The sequence below is a fragment of the Desmodus rotundus genome, chromosome 13 (genome assembly GCF_022682495.2).
Source record: "Desmodus rotundus isolate HL8 chromosome 13, HLdesRot8A.1, whole genome shotgun sequence".
Lineage (NCBI taxonomy): Eukaryota > Metazoa > Chordata > Mammalia > Chiroptera > Phyllostomidae > Desmodus > Desmodus rotundus.
Window position 1 is genome coordinate 46,429,946 of NC_071399.1, and position 18,353 is coordinate 46,448,298.

Genomic DNA, 18,353 nt, shown 5'->3' on the forward strand with positions numbered 1-18,353 from the left:
CTTGAGTGTCTTTTTTTTCTTTAAATACACTTATTTTTGTACTTGGTTTTGTTGTTAATCCTAAAGGAGATAAAAACTGTTCCTTGAATTGCTTTTTTCATTTGTTGTAATAATGAAAGCCAAAGTATTCGTATTTCTTAAAATAGCCCTAAGTGTACTCTTAAACTCCTTACTGGAACAATGTTTGATACTCTAATGTATAGGTTGTATTTATGCAATGTTTAGAATCACATACTAATAAATCAAGTAATCTGTTAAAACAGGCATTTAGTTGTGCCTCCTCCCCCAAATCAGTAATATGCAGCCATAAAAAGGAAGGAAATTCTGACAAGCGTGTCAGATGAACCTTGACGAAATTGTGCTAAATTTAAAAAGCCAGTCACAAAAGGACAAAGGCTGTATGATTCCACTTAATATGAGATACCTAGAGTAGTCAAATTCAGAGTTAGAAATTACAGTTGTGGTTGCAAGGGACTTCAGGGAGGAGGAAATGGGGAGTTAATGTTTTAATGGGTACAGAGTTAAGTTTTGCAAAATGAAGAGTTCTGTTGGATGGAGGGTGGTGATGCTAGCAAAACAATGTGAATTTCCTTAATGCTATAGAACTGCACTTAAACATGGTTATTAGCATGGGAAACTTTATGTGTATTTTGTAAGTTTTTAAAAAATCAGTACTGAGTCCTAGCAGGTGCACATGTCAACTATTTCTCAACTACATACACACTCAACCCTATAGATCCTTTGAATTTATTCCTGCTGGAAGATAAAGTTGAACTGTCACAGCAGAAAAATGGATCTGGATCTGTTGGGGTACTTATAAATGAAGACAGACATAGTCCCTGTCCCCGAAGAATGTATAAATTATTAGGAGTTAACACAATAATGTATTTGTAAACAGCTTTTCATGATAGCAAGAGAAAATCTCATAGAATGAGAGAAGCATATCTGAAGATGTTTGTGCAGTGTAGGGGAAAACATAAAAGTGTGCTTTAGCTCATTTCCAAAACAACAGTTAAGTGGCACAAGCAAAGGCTTACAGATTGGGGCTAATGAGCCTTCCAGAGGTTAACCTAAGCAAGTTTGTTTGATTAGGATGGAGAAAAGCCAGGGTCTATTAGGTGGAAATATTGGCAAGGGGAGGGCGTGTGTGTAAAAACATTTATTTCTCATGGTGCCAGGCACCATGCCCTGTGCTGCATATACATTTTTTTGTGTGTACATTTTGTACCACATGGTAGACAGGATTAGGCATAGATAGATCAAATAATTTGATTAAAGTTTTTCAGTAGTAAATGATATAGCTAAAGTACAAAGCCAGGTCTGTTTTAACAGTTTGTCTGATATTTGCCTACTTTATGACTGAAATTCTTTCCTGTGAATGATAGATTAAATTTGAAGGTGGAGGGACAAAGGTTTTCTTTAAAATAAAGATCATGGTGTTAAAACTTAGATAAGCTTTGCTATAGGATATAATGTCAGGGGAGGAAGTTGAGTTATCTTCTAGACCAGGGGAAATATTTATTCAGCAAGTCTGGGATGGAGTCTTGGCTTTCACAACTTTTTAAGTTGCCCAGGTGATTCTTATGTTTAGGCAAATTGTAAAAACACCAATTTAGATTTTGTCCCTCAGATGAGAATGACTTGGACTAGGGTAGCCTTTACAACAGGAATGGACACATCATTTCATCTACATCATATTCTTTCAACAGATACTTGAGTACTTATTACATGCCAGATACCATGCTGAGACTCAGATCAAATTCATTATGAATGAAATGTAGCATTATTATGAATCAGATTACTATAGTAAAAATTTAGAAGTGTGAATGTGAGGTTTTCAGGGGTGAGACATGGTGGGGCATAAAAGTCTGAATTGTTTATTGTAAGGTTGAGAAAAATCTCAACTACCATTTTTTCCATTCTTGCATATTCTCACTGATGTTCTTCTTCAGAGTCCAGTTTTAACTTTCATTGTTGATTTTGAAAATGACATATGCCCATGTGGTTACAAAGAAATTAAAAAAACAGACTTTGTGACAAGACAGGTACATTTGATACAAGTTAAATAAAATACTCAAATTTATTATATGTAAGAGATATTATGGGCTGGAAATAGTCTCAAAAGATAAAAATAGTTTATGCACTTATTCAGCAAACATTTATCAAGCATGCGAGGTGCTGGGAATTTAATAGTGAGCAAACACAGAGTAGTGAGTTCCTGCCCTCAGCGAGCTTATTCTTTACTAATGTGATATCAGATACAGTGGGTTATGAAGGGAAAGTACTCTAAGATGGAGCAAGTGGGACAACTGGTATGAAATCTACAGAAGGAGCAGTCAGAGAAAGGCAAAAGAGCATTTAGACTTCACAACAGGATTGCAAAAGGCCCAGGGCCTAGGAGCACCTGGTGTTAGGGAATCACCCTAGATCACTAGAGCAAGATAGTGGTAGGAGGCAATGTATCAACAGAGGGTGGGAGAGATGGGATCCAGTTTTCCCTAGAATCTGAGAAACATTTTGTCAGAGAGGAGAGGTAGAAGAAGTGAGGTAAGTGGGAGGCAGTAAACACCCACTTAGGCACTAACAGATAAGAGCTAGTGAGGATTGATGTTTGCAGACAAGAGAGACATGAGAGGCATTGTCCTAGAGATGTGTTATTTCACAGTCTGGTCTCCAATTTTCAACCTGCTTGCAACTGTGCCAGATTCCTGGCTTAGGAAATGGTAATTCTTAAGAAGATAGAGAAGATACTGAAGTAGAACTTGACCTAAGGTCTCTATTTTCTTGAACAGAGCACAAGGTTTGTTTTAAGTCCTGAAGTAGCTTAATCTCTTCCTTCATCTGCTGCCGTTTTTCTTCAAATTGATGAATTTTATTCTCTAATGCTATGATAAGAAGAAATAAAATGATTTCAGGTTATTCAGTAGTTTTATAAATAATGTACGATTTCTATTCCCCTTTCATTTTGCAAGAGCATAGTACACAGTGCTGTGCCCCAAATGAAAAGACTGTAGGGTCTTGTGAGGAGGGACCTTTATGTCTTTGCTTCATAGAATTCTAGCATTTTAATGTACATAAAGCTGGTCATTAAATCTTTAAGATTTTGTACATTTATAGTAGAAAATGTATCTTTTGTGTATCTTTGAAAACTTGAAAGCAGCAACTATTTAACCTTCATACTAAACTAAATCCTTTTGTTGAGAGATGATGATTGGAGAGAGCATGTGGTTAGAATATTAAAGATAAAGGCAAATCTTTTATTAAAATGTATCTAATTTTTAATTTATATAAAAGCTTTTGATTTTATTTATTAATAAAATGACTTTTAATGTGGTGACTTAGGAAGATTATGCAGTGGCAATGTCATTTTTTAAAAACCTCAAAACTGAAGACTATTAATTCATACTTAATCTTAGAATACCTATATACCTATAGTTTACTTTCAGGAACATTGAAAAGGTTAAATTAAGCAAAAGTCTTCATCAGTTGGGGTGTCAAAAGTTTAAGCCTTTTAAATTGGTTCTCATGAGATTACAAATAGTGTCTCCTCTTGGCGACAAATACTACATTGTAACCTATATACTCTCACCCACCCAAATAGTGACATGTGACATATGACATGTTCCAAAGATACAACTTTTATATGAAAGAGAAATAACCAGAGATGAAAGTCTCCTACAAAATAAAGCTTTTTAGAAAAAGATTTTAAAGGCTGCTTTTAAAAACACATGGATAGTCCCATAGCAGTGTGCAGACATTTTCAAGACACTGTTAAAAGCTACACTATTTTTGGTAGATTTTTAAAAATATTTTTTTCTGCTGATTATAAATGTAATACAAAATTGAAATAGAAATGTATAATATGAAAACAAAACTGAGAAAAGCTTATGTATATTGAAATAGGGACATGAACTAATATTTTCTCCACAGAGAGAACCTATTGTCCTAATACCATTTGCTGGATAGACAAGTACATCAAGGAAGAAGAATGTAGGTCACTGTATTTGTGCAACGTCAGGGAAGCCATTTGCCAAAAATTGTGTGAATCTGACCCCCATTCCCACTGGGATGTGCAGTGCACATGCTGCCTAGCTGTGTGTGGCAGCCTTGATGGAGAAGTCAGATCAGATTCTCAAGTGAAAATTTAGCCCGTTTTGAAGGCATCTTAAACAATGACAAGAGGACCTACTCAATAATGGTATTTTATAGAAAGGTCTCTGCCTCTACCAGGTTTTCTTCTTTTTCAAAAATTCCTTGGCTATTCTTGCTCTTTTTTTTTTTTTTTTTTTTTTTGATAAGCTTTAATCAGTCACAACTCCCATTGGATTTGCAGATTAATGTTGGAAGAATTGAAGTATGTGTATATCATACCAAGTGAGAGGAAGACAAGTGGCAGCTTGATTTGTCACAGCCTGGCTGCCTGAGGGCAGAGGCCAAAAGACTCTTCACCTGTTCCTGCTGATTCCTGAACATGGTGCCCAAATACTCTGCCATTTTGCAATCAATTTTTTGTTGTTTCTACACAAAGTAGTATACGTATGTTAGAAAATGTGGCTCTGGCTAGTGTGGTTCAGTGGATTGAGCACCAGCCTACCAACTGAAAGGTTACTGGTTCGATTCCCAGTCAGGGCACATGCCTGGGTTGCAGGCCAGGTTCTGAGCTGGGGACGTGTAAAAAGCCTCTCTCTTGCACATTGATGTCTCTCTCCCTCTCTTCTTCCCTCCCTTCCCTTCTCTCTTGAAGTAAATAAATAAAATATTTTTTAAAAAGACCTGTTATCCAGTTACTAAATATTTAAAAAGAAGGAAACATGGAAAATACAACACAGTACTGAAGACAAAATAAATCACTATAATCCAGCTACTTGCAGATAATTACTGTTTCCATTTGGGTGTAGTTTTTCTGTGTGCATGTATGCCTCATATGCATTTACATATTTTTTGTGTGTGTGAGAGGTCATACTATTTTGTAGTGGGCTTTTCATTTAATAAAACAGTGTTTCCACTGATACACGATTTTATCACCTCAACAGTATTATTTCAATATATGTGATATTTATAAACTTTGTTGCTTGATTATAACTCATATACCTGCTTGAAAATTTACAAATGTGTCTTCAAACAATCTACAGTCAAAAAGTGAAGTCCCAATTTCTTCATAGTCTGGAAGGAGAAAAACATTTTCAGTTTTAATTTAAATTATATAGGCAGAAACACCTCACAAAATAACCCACCAAAAGGAAAAGTAAACAGCATTTATCTATTGTAGAACTTTAGTGTTAAGACTGCAGCAGCAGCAGCCTCACCTGGGAACTTGTTAGAAATGCAAATTCCTGGCACCTTTACTGAATCAGAACCTCCAGGGGTGAGGCCCAGCTATCTGTGATTTAACAAGCCCTCCAGGTGTTTCTGAGGGGCATGCTCAAGTTTGAGAAGTGCTTGGTCTCTCTAGACAAAAGAATAAACAAGAATGCAATGAATGAGCTTTGGGAAATATTTGCTCTTAATTTCATTTTTTGGTTTTGTTCTACAGAAAATCCCTTTCAAATCATTTATTTTATATAATTGCCTAAAAATACAGACTCTCAAGCTTTTCTTTTTATTAAGCTACATTTACAATAAAGGTCTTAAGCTCAGAAGATAGATCATAAGAAAGCTAAGTGGCTATATACCTGCACGTATGAATGGAACTCGAGCTTCCCAAAGAGCTCCTAAAGAAAGGTCACAGTTAACTAAGCCAAACATCAATCACAACATTATAATTACTTATTCTATAACTCTAAACTTGAACAATACCAAAAAAAGATACTTGGTTTATTAAGGAACAGAATTTGAGTCAAATCAAAACTAACATATCGCCATTCTCAGATTTCAGCAACAAGTGTGCTTAGCAGTGAGGGTAGGGGATGGATATGTGTGAGACTTGAATCTGGTTCTGAAGTGCTCATCTTTTGCTGGTTATTCTCAGCTATGCACTTCTGGAAAATACATGAAAACTTTCAGAGAATTGGTACTTTTTACAAAATTAATGAGTTGGTGAATTACCCACATCCTGTTGATTTATGAAAGACAAAAGATCTGGAAAAATTGATTTTATTAATGAGATCAAGAAGGAAAAGAAAATATCTCAGAAAATGTGTACATGTTTTTGATTTTGTTTTATTTTACATGTTGGTCTGTGAGAAGTCTCTATATAGGAATTTTGCTGTTTTAGTACCTGATTCTGAAGTAGTCTCATCCATGAGTCTTTCCTGAATTGAATGAAGTTTGTCTAATATTTCTTCAAATAAATCATTAAGAAGTCCTGCATCCTTACATTTCTTAAGGAAAGCAGCTTTCACAACTGCATCTAAGAATAAGAAAAACATTATAGAAGGAAACAGTATTGGGGAAGTTACCATAAATCGCTTTATGGCCACTGCTTCAGGCCTTGCCTGCTGGTAGCTGAGCATAATTAGTTAAGGAAATATATACAGTACCTTCAGTTTTACTATTAACTGTAATTTCATCATACTTCACTTTTTCTAGCTGAAATAATGAAATGTTATGAAATGTGGAAAATTCTGTTTAGAATAATTATATGAATCAAGGTAATTTTCTAAAATTTAGCTTCAAATCTTTGAGATGATAGCCTCTGTCATTTTTCCAGTTACAGTTACTGTGTGTTGTTATGGAACGTCTGTGTGCTTAAAGAACGAATCTACCGTTACTGGTTCCAGCTACCTGTAAAGCAGGGAATCAACAGTGTGAGGGGGTTGGCAAATCACTATACTTTGAGCTCAGGCAACCTTGACTTCTCTAACAAAAGATGTACCCTTTGTTAATACTAAAGAGTTATGAACCGTCCCAACCTAAGTTAGTTTGATCTGCTGGGGTTATTAATAAAGTGGGTAGTTAAGACAAAATTTTTTACTCTTCTAATTAGTTATTACAGGTCTAGAAGAATAAAGTGGGATACCAGCTTTGTAATATATAGATCATATTTAGGTCAAAACTTGTAGCAAACCTATGTTTCTTCCATCCTCTTCTTTAATTTGTTTTGTGGACTGACTTAATATCATTGGTTCAGGTAGCTAGGAGAGAAAAATCGTGATTATTTTACACAGATTTTACTGGTGGCATTTAATGTTGCATAAAATGGAAACCAATCTTTTGTTGTATATAATTCAATGTATGCCTATGATGAAAATCATGCCCCATATTCATCTGTAGATGTAAAATCAAATATATATTTTGTATAACAATACATCAAGAGTTGTGGCAAGCACCTTTTGTATAAACAGCAGATGGTGAAGGCTGTTGGTTCATATTAATTTAGCTTATATGAGCTGATGTGTAAAAAACTGCTTGAAATCCCCAAAACATTTTCCTATGCTTTACACATAGTAGCAATCCAGAAAATTATGAGTTACAAATTAGGTCAAGTATGGGTCATGCAGTGGGGAAATACTTGACTAAGTAAGGGTGCTCAACTGTACCTCTGCCCATTTTAAGACCATAAGCACCCCTGGGCTCAGATTCTTCTTACTAATTTGGTACCAGGGGATGTGTACAGGAGCTATGGGACTATCATCTCCTGAATTACATACTTGGGTATCTAATATACATCTTCTCTTTAATATTCATTTCTTATGGTTCTTACATCATTTCCCCTAAAATTCAGAATGGTTAAAATGAGGATGTTGTGGTGTGGCTCAGTGGATTGAGTACTGGCCTGCAAACCAAAGGGTTGCCAGTTGATTCCCAGTCAGCACATAAGCCTGGGTTGCAGGCCAGGTCCCCAGTAGGAGCGCGTAAAGAGGCAACCACACAGTGATGTTTCTCTCCCTCTCTTCCTCCCTTCCCCTCTAAAAATAAATAAAATCTTTAAAAATTTTTTGTTTTTTAAAAAATAAGGATGTTGGTAGAAGAAACTTAAAGCTACAATAAAATTAAGTTGAAATACCTGTACAGGAATGCTTGTTAAGAGACCTTTCTTCTTTCCTCTTTTTCTTTTCACTCTTGAAAAATGAGCTGAAAATATAAATCATGTAGAAGTCAGAATCCATAAAGGAAAAGACTGATGCTTGACTACATAACATATAAAACTTTTATATGCCAAAAATTATTACGAAGTCAAAAGATACGGCAAACTTAGACTAAATGTTGCAACACATACAATGTAATAAGGTCAATTTAAAAAATATAAAAAGATCTCATAAATCAATACCAAAAAAGACATTTGAGTAGAGAAATGGGCATATGGGGAAACCTCAGGGAAGAGGTTCATTGAATAGAAAAACATTTGGTGACAGGAAAATAAATATACTTGATTAAAAGGGGAATACACTTAATTTCACACATAAGTAAAGACATGCAAAGTAAGACAATTTTTTACCTATCAGATCGACAAAGATGAAGGTGCTTAACATATAATGTTCGCAAGTATTTGAGTAATTATGTAGTGCTGGTACAGCCTCTTTGGAAGACAGTTAGCCAATAGTTATCCAAAGTTTCATTGTTTATACTCTTTGGCCCAGCAAATTACTTATAGGCAGTTTTCCTAATAGCAGTTGCATTAAGGCACAAAGTTCAATGGAGAAAAATGCTAACTATAGTATTACATGTGATAGAAAAAAACGAAATAACCTAAGTGTCCAACATGCAGAGGCTAGTTCAATTTTGGTTCAGCTATGTGACTGAATAATACACACAGTGGATTACTATGCAGCCTTTGAAGAGTGAGGTAGATCCACTCGTGCTGATATAGAAGGATCTGTAGGATATATTAAATGAAAAGTGCAAAGTACAATAACAGGTATGTTTGTATACACAGAAAATTTTGGGAAGAATTCAAAAGAAACAATACTTTGAGGAAGAGGATTTGCTACCATGTTATAATCTACTTTTTAAAACTAATATATTCTTTTCTTTCCCTGTCAATAAACACCTATTGACAACAGTATTTTTCATAGTATTTCCTAATAACTTAAAAGGGTCATGTTTTCAGCCAAAAAAATCAAAGTTAAAAAAAGGATATTGCATTGGAATGGCATTTAGTCTGAATAGCTTATTTTATGCATATCAAATTATTCCTAAGGAGTGCAATGTATGTCCCCAGTCCAACCTCATTAGGATCTAAACTGTGGCCAATGCTTACTACATATGAGGCACACCAAATTCCTACTGGCAACACATAATTCAAAAGAACATAAGTTAGGATATCTTATTCTTCCCCCAAAACATCAGGCTATTAAAAAAAATGACTGAAAAATGTTTGGTAAGTGTTGTTTAACACCACAAAATGCAGTTAGCATGACACAGAATTGAGCCTTTTCCCAAGAGGTCCTGACTCCAGCCCACAGGGAGCATTCCTGGTCTAGTGCTGGTAAGACACTGTTCTTTCAGAGAATGTGGAAACCATTCGTGAGTGAATGTATACCCCACAGTTCCAGTTAGCCAGGGCCCAATTTTAAAACTGAAATGCTAGCCATGCATTCTTAGGATACTTATTTAGGGACCATGCAGTACTTTATCAATTTTATCTACTAAAAATGCTGGTATTCACCCTGGCAAAGTGGCTCAATTGGAGCATCATCCCATACACCGAAGTGGTGTAGGTTCAATTCCTAGTATGACACATACCTAGCTTGCGGGTTCGATCCATGATGGGGGAATCGACAGAAGGCAACCAATTAATATTTCTCTCCTCCTTCCTCTCTCAAAAATTAATAAAAAGCATATCCTTGGGTGAGGATTAAAAAATAAAATTCTGATATTCTTTTAGAAGAGAAGCAATCCCAAAAGGCAGAGCTTCTTACCTTGTCGCGGTGTCATCTTCTGATTGCAGTGAGGATGGAAGACACCAGACAATGGCTTTACTGAGAGTAGGCCTAGTTCACAAATAATAAAAGTTAATAAATCGTACTACATATTGCGTGAAGACACTGAAAATTTTATATGTAAAATTTTAACTCAGAAATTTGTATTTTAATTCAGTGAGTCTAGTAAGTCAATCTATTTTACGTCTTACCTAAATGTTTACCTTTCTTTAAACCCACAATCCTAAATTTTAGAGACTTACCAGATTGAGTTTCTCTCGATGGAGCATGTTGTTGGCAAAAAACTCTGAAAACATGCAATTTTAAAGAATTGTTAAATATTTTTACTTATACTTGTCAAATATTATGTCTATTTTCTTGTAATTTAAAAAGGAATTAACCTATTTTTCATGATGATGTTGCCCTAAATATTTGTTTAAAAACATGCCTTTTGAGACTTCTGGTCAAGATGGCAGTGTGGGTAAACACAGTGCTGGCTTACTCCCACAATCACATCAAATTCACAACTAAATTACAGAACAACTTGTAACAGGTGGGTTTGACCGAATCACTGGAGAGGGCAGGGGGCAGGGAGAAACCCTGATCTGGCACAGAGGCTGCATTCCCCTTGAGAAAGCAGGGGGAAGGGTCGAAGGAAGCCCCCAGATGGCAGATTGAAATCACAACTGAAACCTTGTGACAGCCTTCCCACACCCTGGGGCTACTGTAACAATCAATGCAGCTGGTGACACAGGCTGCACAGTGGCCTGCATGAGCTGTGGGGGCCAGACACCCAACCCTGGGCAAACATGCGTCTCTCCACATGGCTGGGAAACTTTTGCCTCCCTTCTACAACATGGTGGCCAGAAAGAGGGGCAAAGTCAAACATGCCAACATGGCCTACATTGTTTGAAAAACTGGACGCTCCCACAGTGCATGGCATTTGGGGTGGGGGCTTTAAAACAACACAGGCAGAATCCTGGGGCTCTCTTCCATGGGAGGGAGCACCCAGTGCTTATGCCTCGCATGATCAGAAGCCAGCTTCCAGAGGCCCATGAAGGGATGTGTGCCTCAATGGATCCCAGCCCTTGGGCTCACCCTGAGGGTACTGCATAGAGGCTGGGAGCATCATGTGGAGGCATGTGCTGGTAAGTGCCTCAACCCCAGGTGTGCAGGCAGCCTCAGGCACCAGGGCCGCAAGGATGGAGCTTCCCTTGCACAACTGACTGGAGTGATCTGGCAGGGCAACCCAGGCCCCGAGAAAGAAAAAGCTGCTGCGTGGCGATGGCAATGCTGAAACCCACAAGTGTGCACAGAGTGAGCCTGAGGATGGAGATCCATTCGTGTAGCTGCCATCTTGAAACTCCAAAAGGGCGGATAAGATGGGGCAAGTTGTTTGGACAATGACTCTGGTCCTGGAGGTGGCTGATTTTCTGTGCTTTGTGGGTCAAGATGGCTCAGAACAGGAATGTTCCCAGACCCCTTTAATTGGTTACCCTGTTAATAAAAACCTATTTCCTTCCCCCCAAATCTTCATGTTATGTGTGTATATGGTGGCAAGAGGCTGGACCGTAGGCTGCCCAGTTATACAACTACCCTTGAGAATCACCTGAAGTTGAGCAGAACATAAGTTCTATAACAAAGGATATAAAGAAGAAGCCATGTCAAGTCTGGTAGTAGGGGCATAGACATAAAATGTGCTGGTCCCACACCCATGTGTGGCAGTTAAGAATCAGGAGGAACAGCTTGGCTGCAGAGGTCCCAACTGAGGAGTGAGGGCTCCCAGCCCCACACTGGGCTCTCAGGCCAGAGCAACAATGCCAGGGATGTGGACTTTTCCTAAAATTTCTCAAAGGTCCATAAAACCCAAACAAACAATGGCTGGCCTCAGCTTGTCCAGTATCTCTTGCTAAGTGGTCCCAAGCCTGGTGCTGGTAGCAGCTGGCCTCAGTACACAGCATAACTACTACCAGGTGCCTCCATGACTAGCACAGGCAGCAACCAAATGCAGACCACTTTGTAGCTCCTACCGGGTGGCTTTGGGCCAAACACAGGCAGCAGCTGACCCTGTCCTGCAATGGAGCCCCTCCTAAGATGCCCTGGAACCAACACACTTGGTGGCCAGCTTCAGAGACCACCAGAGCACCACCCAATTAGGAATTGGAGGAGGATGAGGACGAGAAGAAATAAAAAATACGAATTAAGAATATTGCAAAACCAATATTCTCACTGACAAATGCAAACCATAAAACCACTGGATCAACTACAAAGCTACTACAAAGGATAAAAAGCAAAAGTAGGAAGATCATAGTAATTACAATAGTAAATTAGGGGATATACACACATAAGTAAAAAATGACAGGAACATAAATGTAGAGAGGGATAGTAAAAATGGTAGTGATTTTAGAATGTGTTTGAACTTAAGCAACCACTAACTTAAAATAGATCATTATAAACATAACTTGGGATATATGAAGCACATGGTAATCACAAACCAAAACCTACAAGAGATATACAAGAAATACAGAGAAAAGAATCAAACACAACACTACAGAAAGTCACCAACATACAAAAAAAAGTGAGAGAATAAGAAATGAACAGAGAAGGAGGGCTTGGGCTGGAGGCTGGGCAGCTGTGAATACTGCAGCCCAAACCTGGCCACAATCCTCGAAAAACTACAGGAAAGGAAAAAAGTGAAGCCCGGCCCCCTCTGCCTGCAGCATCCAGGAAGACCAACAGGACTCACTTGGCTGGTTTAAAGCCAGCAGGAGGCTTTCCCCGCCCCCCACTCCCCCAAGTGTGAGACAATAAGACCTGGAGCTGTGAAAGGACCAAATACAGATCCAGAGAGAGATAAGAAGGCTAACACCAACAAATGAGAAACTGAGACAAATTTCACTTTGCTATCCTACAGAACTTGCATTTTTAAAATTTTTATTATTTCTTTCGTTATTTTTATTTATTTCATTTTATTATTATTTTTGTTTCTCTTCATTCTGTTTAGTTTTTGTTTTAATTGTATTGTATTAGCAAAAACGCTAATTCAAAAAAATATATTCACCTTATGTTCATTATACCTTTATTTATAATAGCCAAGATATGAAAACAACCTAAGTGCCCATCAATAGATGAGTGGGTAAAGAAATATGGTTGATGTGCGGCACATACACACACACTGCAATCCTATTCAACCATAAAAAAAAAAATTCAGCCATTCTTGACAACATGCATGGACCTTGAGGCTATTATGCTAAGTGAAATAAGCAGACAGAAAAAGACAATTATGATATTGCACTTATATGTGGAATCTAAAAAATAAGAATAAACAAAACAAAACCAATCTCAGAGATACAGAGACCAGAGTATTGGTAGTTGCCAGAAAGGAAGAGGTTAGGATATGGGTGAAATAGGATGTGAGTGAAATGGGCAAAGGGAATCAAGAGGTACAAACTCCCAGTTATAAAATAAATTAAGTCATGGGGATGTGATGTGCAGCTTGGTGACTGTAGTCAATAATGTTGTATTGTAAATTTGAAAGTTGCTAAGAAAGTAAACCATAAAATTTCACAAGAAAAATGTGTAAGTTTGTATGGTGACAGATAATAAATGGACTTAGAATGCTGATCACTTTGCAATACATATAAATGTCAAATCATTGTTATATACCTGAAATTAACATAATGTATGTCAATTATACTTCAATAAAAAAGTGAAACAGAATATTACAATCCATAAATTTCTCAGGAAATCAAATATAAAAAGTAGTACAATAGAAAATTAACATACATGTTACCTTTCCAGTTTTAAACAACAAAATACCTATGGAACTTGCTCAAAATCAGATTTAAAATTACTTAACAAACTTCTTTTAATGGTAGGCAAGCTTGTACTGTTTTTACATATATAGACCCTACACTTAAAGAGGATATGGTGATGAAGAGCAAGGAATCTAGAGCACTGAAGCTGTGTGGGCTGCGTCCAAATTACTAAGTCTTTCAGGGCCTCAGTTTCCTCAGTATTTACCTTGTAAGGCTGTTATGAAGATTAAATAAATGAAAATTTATAAAGTATTTGGAAGTATTCCTGGCATAAAATGGCTATTATTGGAGATATCTGTCCACAGGAAAGAAAACATCTAGCTTCCATATGGGATTTTAAAATATCATTTAGGAATGTAACAGATCTTACAAAAATTATATTAAAAAATAATGCTCTCACTTAACTAATCCTATTATTCAACATATTGTGAATATATATACATATATATGTGTATATATACACACACACACAATTTGATTCTAGTGAAATATGTATATATTTCACTAGAACTTAAAATGTCAATCACAATCACAGATATACCCTAAAGAAGTAAGAAGTGTCTGCCTGGATCTTCAACTTTAATTATTCTGTTTTATTCCATTTCATAACCTTAAACAAGTCAAAGAATTTTTTTCCTCAGCTTTGTATGACATGTTTTATACTTTGTTTACATGAGTTAACTTAGCATGACCTAAATCAATTCAGTTAACAACTGGCTTACTGATTTATTTTTTACTATACTGTGTAATCATTTAACTGAACTGAAACCTTTCATCAGAAGGAAGTTCAAGTTTCTTCCTGGATAATACAAATACAATTCTACTGGACTTGAAATATGCATTATTGGGTCAAAATTAACTAAAGAATGATTGAAGACATGAAACAACATTTAAAAGTCAGAAGCAATATAAACAAGTTTCTTCAAGGACTAAAGTACTGATTACTGTATTTGCTGCATAGTTTATTATTTTTAGAATCTATTTATAGGTAAGAGTGGTGACAATGATGGGAAAAGACATTCATTCAGCCTACAAGATGGATAAATAATGGACCTGTGGGCTAACAAGTAAGGCTCCTTTCCTGTTTGTAGAAAAGAGCAAATGTGATCTGGCTCCCAGTCTCATGGCTACCCATTAGGTAGGTCACAGATGCCATTATGACAACCAATGCTTTCTACCAGGAAAGAAGGATGCAGGAAGAGTACAGCCAAAGCCAAAACCAATCCTGCTTATTTTCTCCCTATGATATATAGAGAAGGTGTTGTGAAGTCAGGTTCCCAACTAAGGACCCCCAAACCAAGTTCTTACTTGGAAACAACTTGTGTAACATTAGCTTAAAAATCTCCTTGCCTTAATCTAACCATTCCTTATTCAAGTCCCCCAAATGAAGCTTTAAAACTGTTTTATTAAATACTTATAAATTCCTTCAGATCCAGTGTGTAGAACTGCATGGTCATTCTTGGCACAGAAAAAGTGGTAATTCTTGGCACAGGCTTTTTCATCACATCCCACGGTAGCTCCTCTTTTACCACAAAATGTGCATTTCTACAAAAGAATAAATTTTACTGAGTAGGCACCGGTTTTTTATAATCCTTCCTAAAATTTAAAGTTAAACATGTCGTTAAGTGTTATTTTTAAGTCAGCAGCCCTAACATCCTCAGATATATTACTTACATTTGGTCGCTTAGCAAACTAGAATGCTTGGCACAGACTATTTTGTAATGATTTGATTAAAAGCAGAAAACCCTTTTTGTTTTTAAAAAATAATAATCTCGGCATTGAGAACCAAGATGGTGGCGTAGGTAGACACACTGCGCCTCCTTGCACAACCAGAACTGACAGAAAATCGAACGGCAAGGGAGTCCAACACCAAGGAAACACAAAATAAACAATTCATCCAGACCGGTAGGAGGGGCGGAGACGGGCACCATGGTCGAGAGGACTCTCGTGGCTGTGGCGGGACTGAGACTGGGAGAGTGTGGGACGAACGGGGCAGGCAGTCTGAGCACTAGCAGACCCTGCGGCCCCACATTGGTGCACAGATAAACCGAGAGGGCCGAACTCAGAGTGGCGGAGAACGGGGCAGGCTGAGCAGTGGGCAGCACCCCGCGGCCCCACATTCTTGCACAGATAAACCGGGCAAACTGCGGGGATCGAAACAGACTGCGCAACCTAGGGCTCTAGCTCGGGGAAATAAAGCCTCAAACCTCTGATTGAAAACGCCCCTGGGGGTTGGGGCGGCAGCAGGAGAGACTCCCAGCCTCACAGGAGAGGTTGTTGGAGAGACCCACAGGGGCCTTGAGTGTGCACAGGCCCACCCACTCGGAAACCAGCACCGGAGTGGCCCAGTTTGATTGTGGGTATCGGAGTGAAAGATTGAAATCCGGAGGAGAGTGAGGCAGGCGCCATTGCTCCTTCTCGGCCCCTCCCCCACGTACAGCATCACAGCACAGCGACCAGTGTTACCCCGCCCCGGGGAACACCTAAGGCTCCGCCCCTTAAAGTAACAGAATCGCCAAGACAAAAAAAAAAGGCCCAAATGACAGAACACTTCAAAGCTCCAGAAAAAATACAACTAAGCAAGGAAGAAATAGCCAACCTATCGGATGCACAGTTCAAAACACTGGTTATCAAGATGCTCACAGAATTGGTTGAATCTGTTCGAAAAGTAGATGAAAAAATGAAGCCTATGCTAAGAGAAACAAAGGAAAATGTACAGGGAACCAATATTGATGCGAAGGAAACTGGGACTCAAATCAACGGTGTGGACCAGAAGGAAGAAAAAAACATACAACCAGGAAAGAAGAACTCAGAAAAATGAGGAGAGGCATAGGAACCTCCAGGACATCTCGAAACGTTCCAACATCCGAATTATAGGGATGCCAGAAGGAGAAGAGGAAGAACAAAAAATTGAAAACATATTTGAACAAATAATGGAGAACTTCCCCAGTCTGGCAAAGGAAATAGACTTCCAGGAAGTCCAGGAAGCTCAGAGAGTCCCAAAGAAGCTGGACCCAAGGAGGAACACACCAAGGCACATCATCATTACATTACCCAAGATTAAACGCAAGGACCTACATCCAAGATTACTGTATCCAGCAAAGCTATCATTTAGAATGGAAGGGAAGATAAAGTGCTTCTCAGATAAGGTCAAGTTAAAGAAGCTCATCATCACCAAGCCCTTATTATATGAAATGTTAAAGGGAGTTACCTAAGACAAAGAAGACCAAAAATAGGAACAGTAAAAATGACAGCAAACTCACAGTTATTAACGACCACACCTAAAACAAAAACAAGAGCAAACTAGGCAAACAACTAGAACAGGAACAGAACCATAGAGAAGGAGATCACATGGAGGGTTGTCAATAGGGGAGTGGGTGTGGGAGAGGGGGGTAAGGTACAGAGAATAAGTAGCATAGATGATAGGTGGAAAATAGACAGGGGGAGGGTAAAAATAGTGTAGGAAATGTAGAAGCCAAAGAACTTATAAGTATGACCCATGGACATGAACTATGGGGGGGGGAATGTGGGAGGGAGGGGGGTGGGCAGGATGGAGTGGAGTGGGGGGGAATGGGACAACTGTAATAGCATAATCAATAAATATATTTTTTTTAAAAAAAGAAAAAATAATAATCTCTTTCTCTCTTTTAAAAAGAGATTTTCAAAACGCAGGGTTGGCAAAATTTTCCAGGCATAGGCATGGGGGCCTGTTATGGACACTGAGTCTGTGGCTAGGACAGCACCTGGCCCTGCCACTAAGAGCTGTATGATCTCCAGCTAACCAATTCCTCTTAGACCCAGATTCTTAAACAATGACTGTTTACAGAATTAAGACTGAGAACAACATGAAATAAAGTGAAACCTTTCTGGAATCTATGTAGTAGGGCCCCAAATTTTCAATTAAAAAAAAAACAAAACAAAAAACACCTGAGTAATAAGGTTTTACTTAGTTCAATTTATTTGCTCTCTTGCTTTATATATTAGTCTGTTGTTCTGGTATTTTACATATGGAGGTGGTATAGAAATGGCTGGAAGGACAGTATGTGGCTACTGGAATCTAACCAGTTTAGGGGAATCTGAGCCACGACCAAGGCTGATTTATATCACACTCTGGCTGCATGAAGTGGAAGCACAAAGAAACCATCTTGCAAAACAGGAGACAGCTCACACAATATCCCAAGGTCAGCACAAGCAGCCATATAAGTAAAGAAAATTCAAATATGACTGAGAAATTAGATTATGCTAAAGATAGAATTTTAAATCAGGGCACAAAAAATGATCATTTAATTTTGGGGGCCATCTGGCCATATCTGCAGGAAAAAAAAAAGTTAGTTCTCTACCTCACAATATATTCCCAAATAAATTCCACATGGATTAAAGCTAAAACTATATTTAAAAAAACAAAATTAAAAAAATTAGAAAATATCAGAGAAAGAAAAAAAAGCATGATATTGAGATAAGGAAGACTTTCTAAACAGGGCAGGAAACCCAAAAGCTACAAAGAAAAAGACAGATAGATCTGACTATACATATAAAACATTTAAACTTCTATTTTTATGGTGGTAGATACCATTAAAATACAAAGGAAAAGATTGAAAGAAAAATGTTTGCTGCATATTTGACAGAGGGTTAAGACTGCTAATCCATAGAAAAATGAGAAGTAGCAAATCAGAGAAGAAACACAGTGACTAATAAACATTCATTCATTTAAAGACTATTGAGTAGCTGTGATGTG

At 37.7% G+C, this 18,353-nt stretch overlaps 1 protein-coding gene across 2 annotated transcripts in view; it reads right to left on the reverse strand.

The window, feature by feature from the left end:
- Positions 1-2,046: 2,046 nt before the first annotated feature.
- Positions 2,047-18,353, reverse strand: part of SETDB2 (SET domain bifurcated histone lysine methyltransferase 2) — a 115,300-nt gene continuing 98,993 nt past the window's right edge. For both annotated transcript variants that reach the window (XM_024569784.3, XM_024569782.3), the window contains 8 exons: positions 15,033-15,163; positions 10,064-10,107; positions 9,801-9,872; positions 7,946-8,013; positions 7,007-7,073; positions 6,218-6,349; positions 5,092-5,163; positions 2,047-2,885 (listed from right to left, as the gene is read on the reverse strand). In XM_024569784.3, coding sequence (XP_024425552.1) covers positions 2,731-2,885; positions 5,092-5,163; positions 6,218-6,349; positions 7,007-7,073; positions 7,946-8,013; positions 9,801-9,872; positions 10,064-10,107; positions 15,033-15,163 — 741 coding nt within the window. In that variant the 3' untranslated portion in view covers positions 2,047-2,730. The remainder of the gene's footprint in view (positions 2,886-5,091; positions 5,164-6,217; positions 6,350-7,006; positions 7,074-7,945; positions 8,014-9,800; positions 9,873-10,063; positions 10,108-15,032; positions 15,164-18,353) is intronic.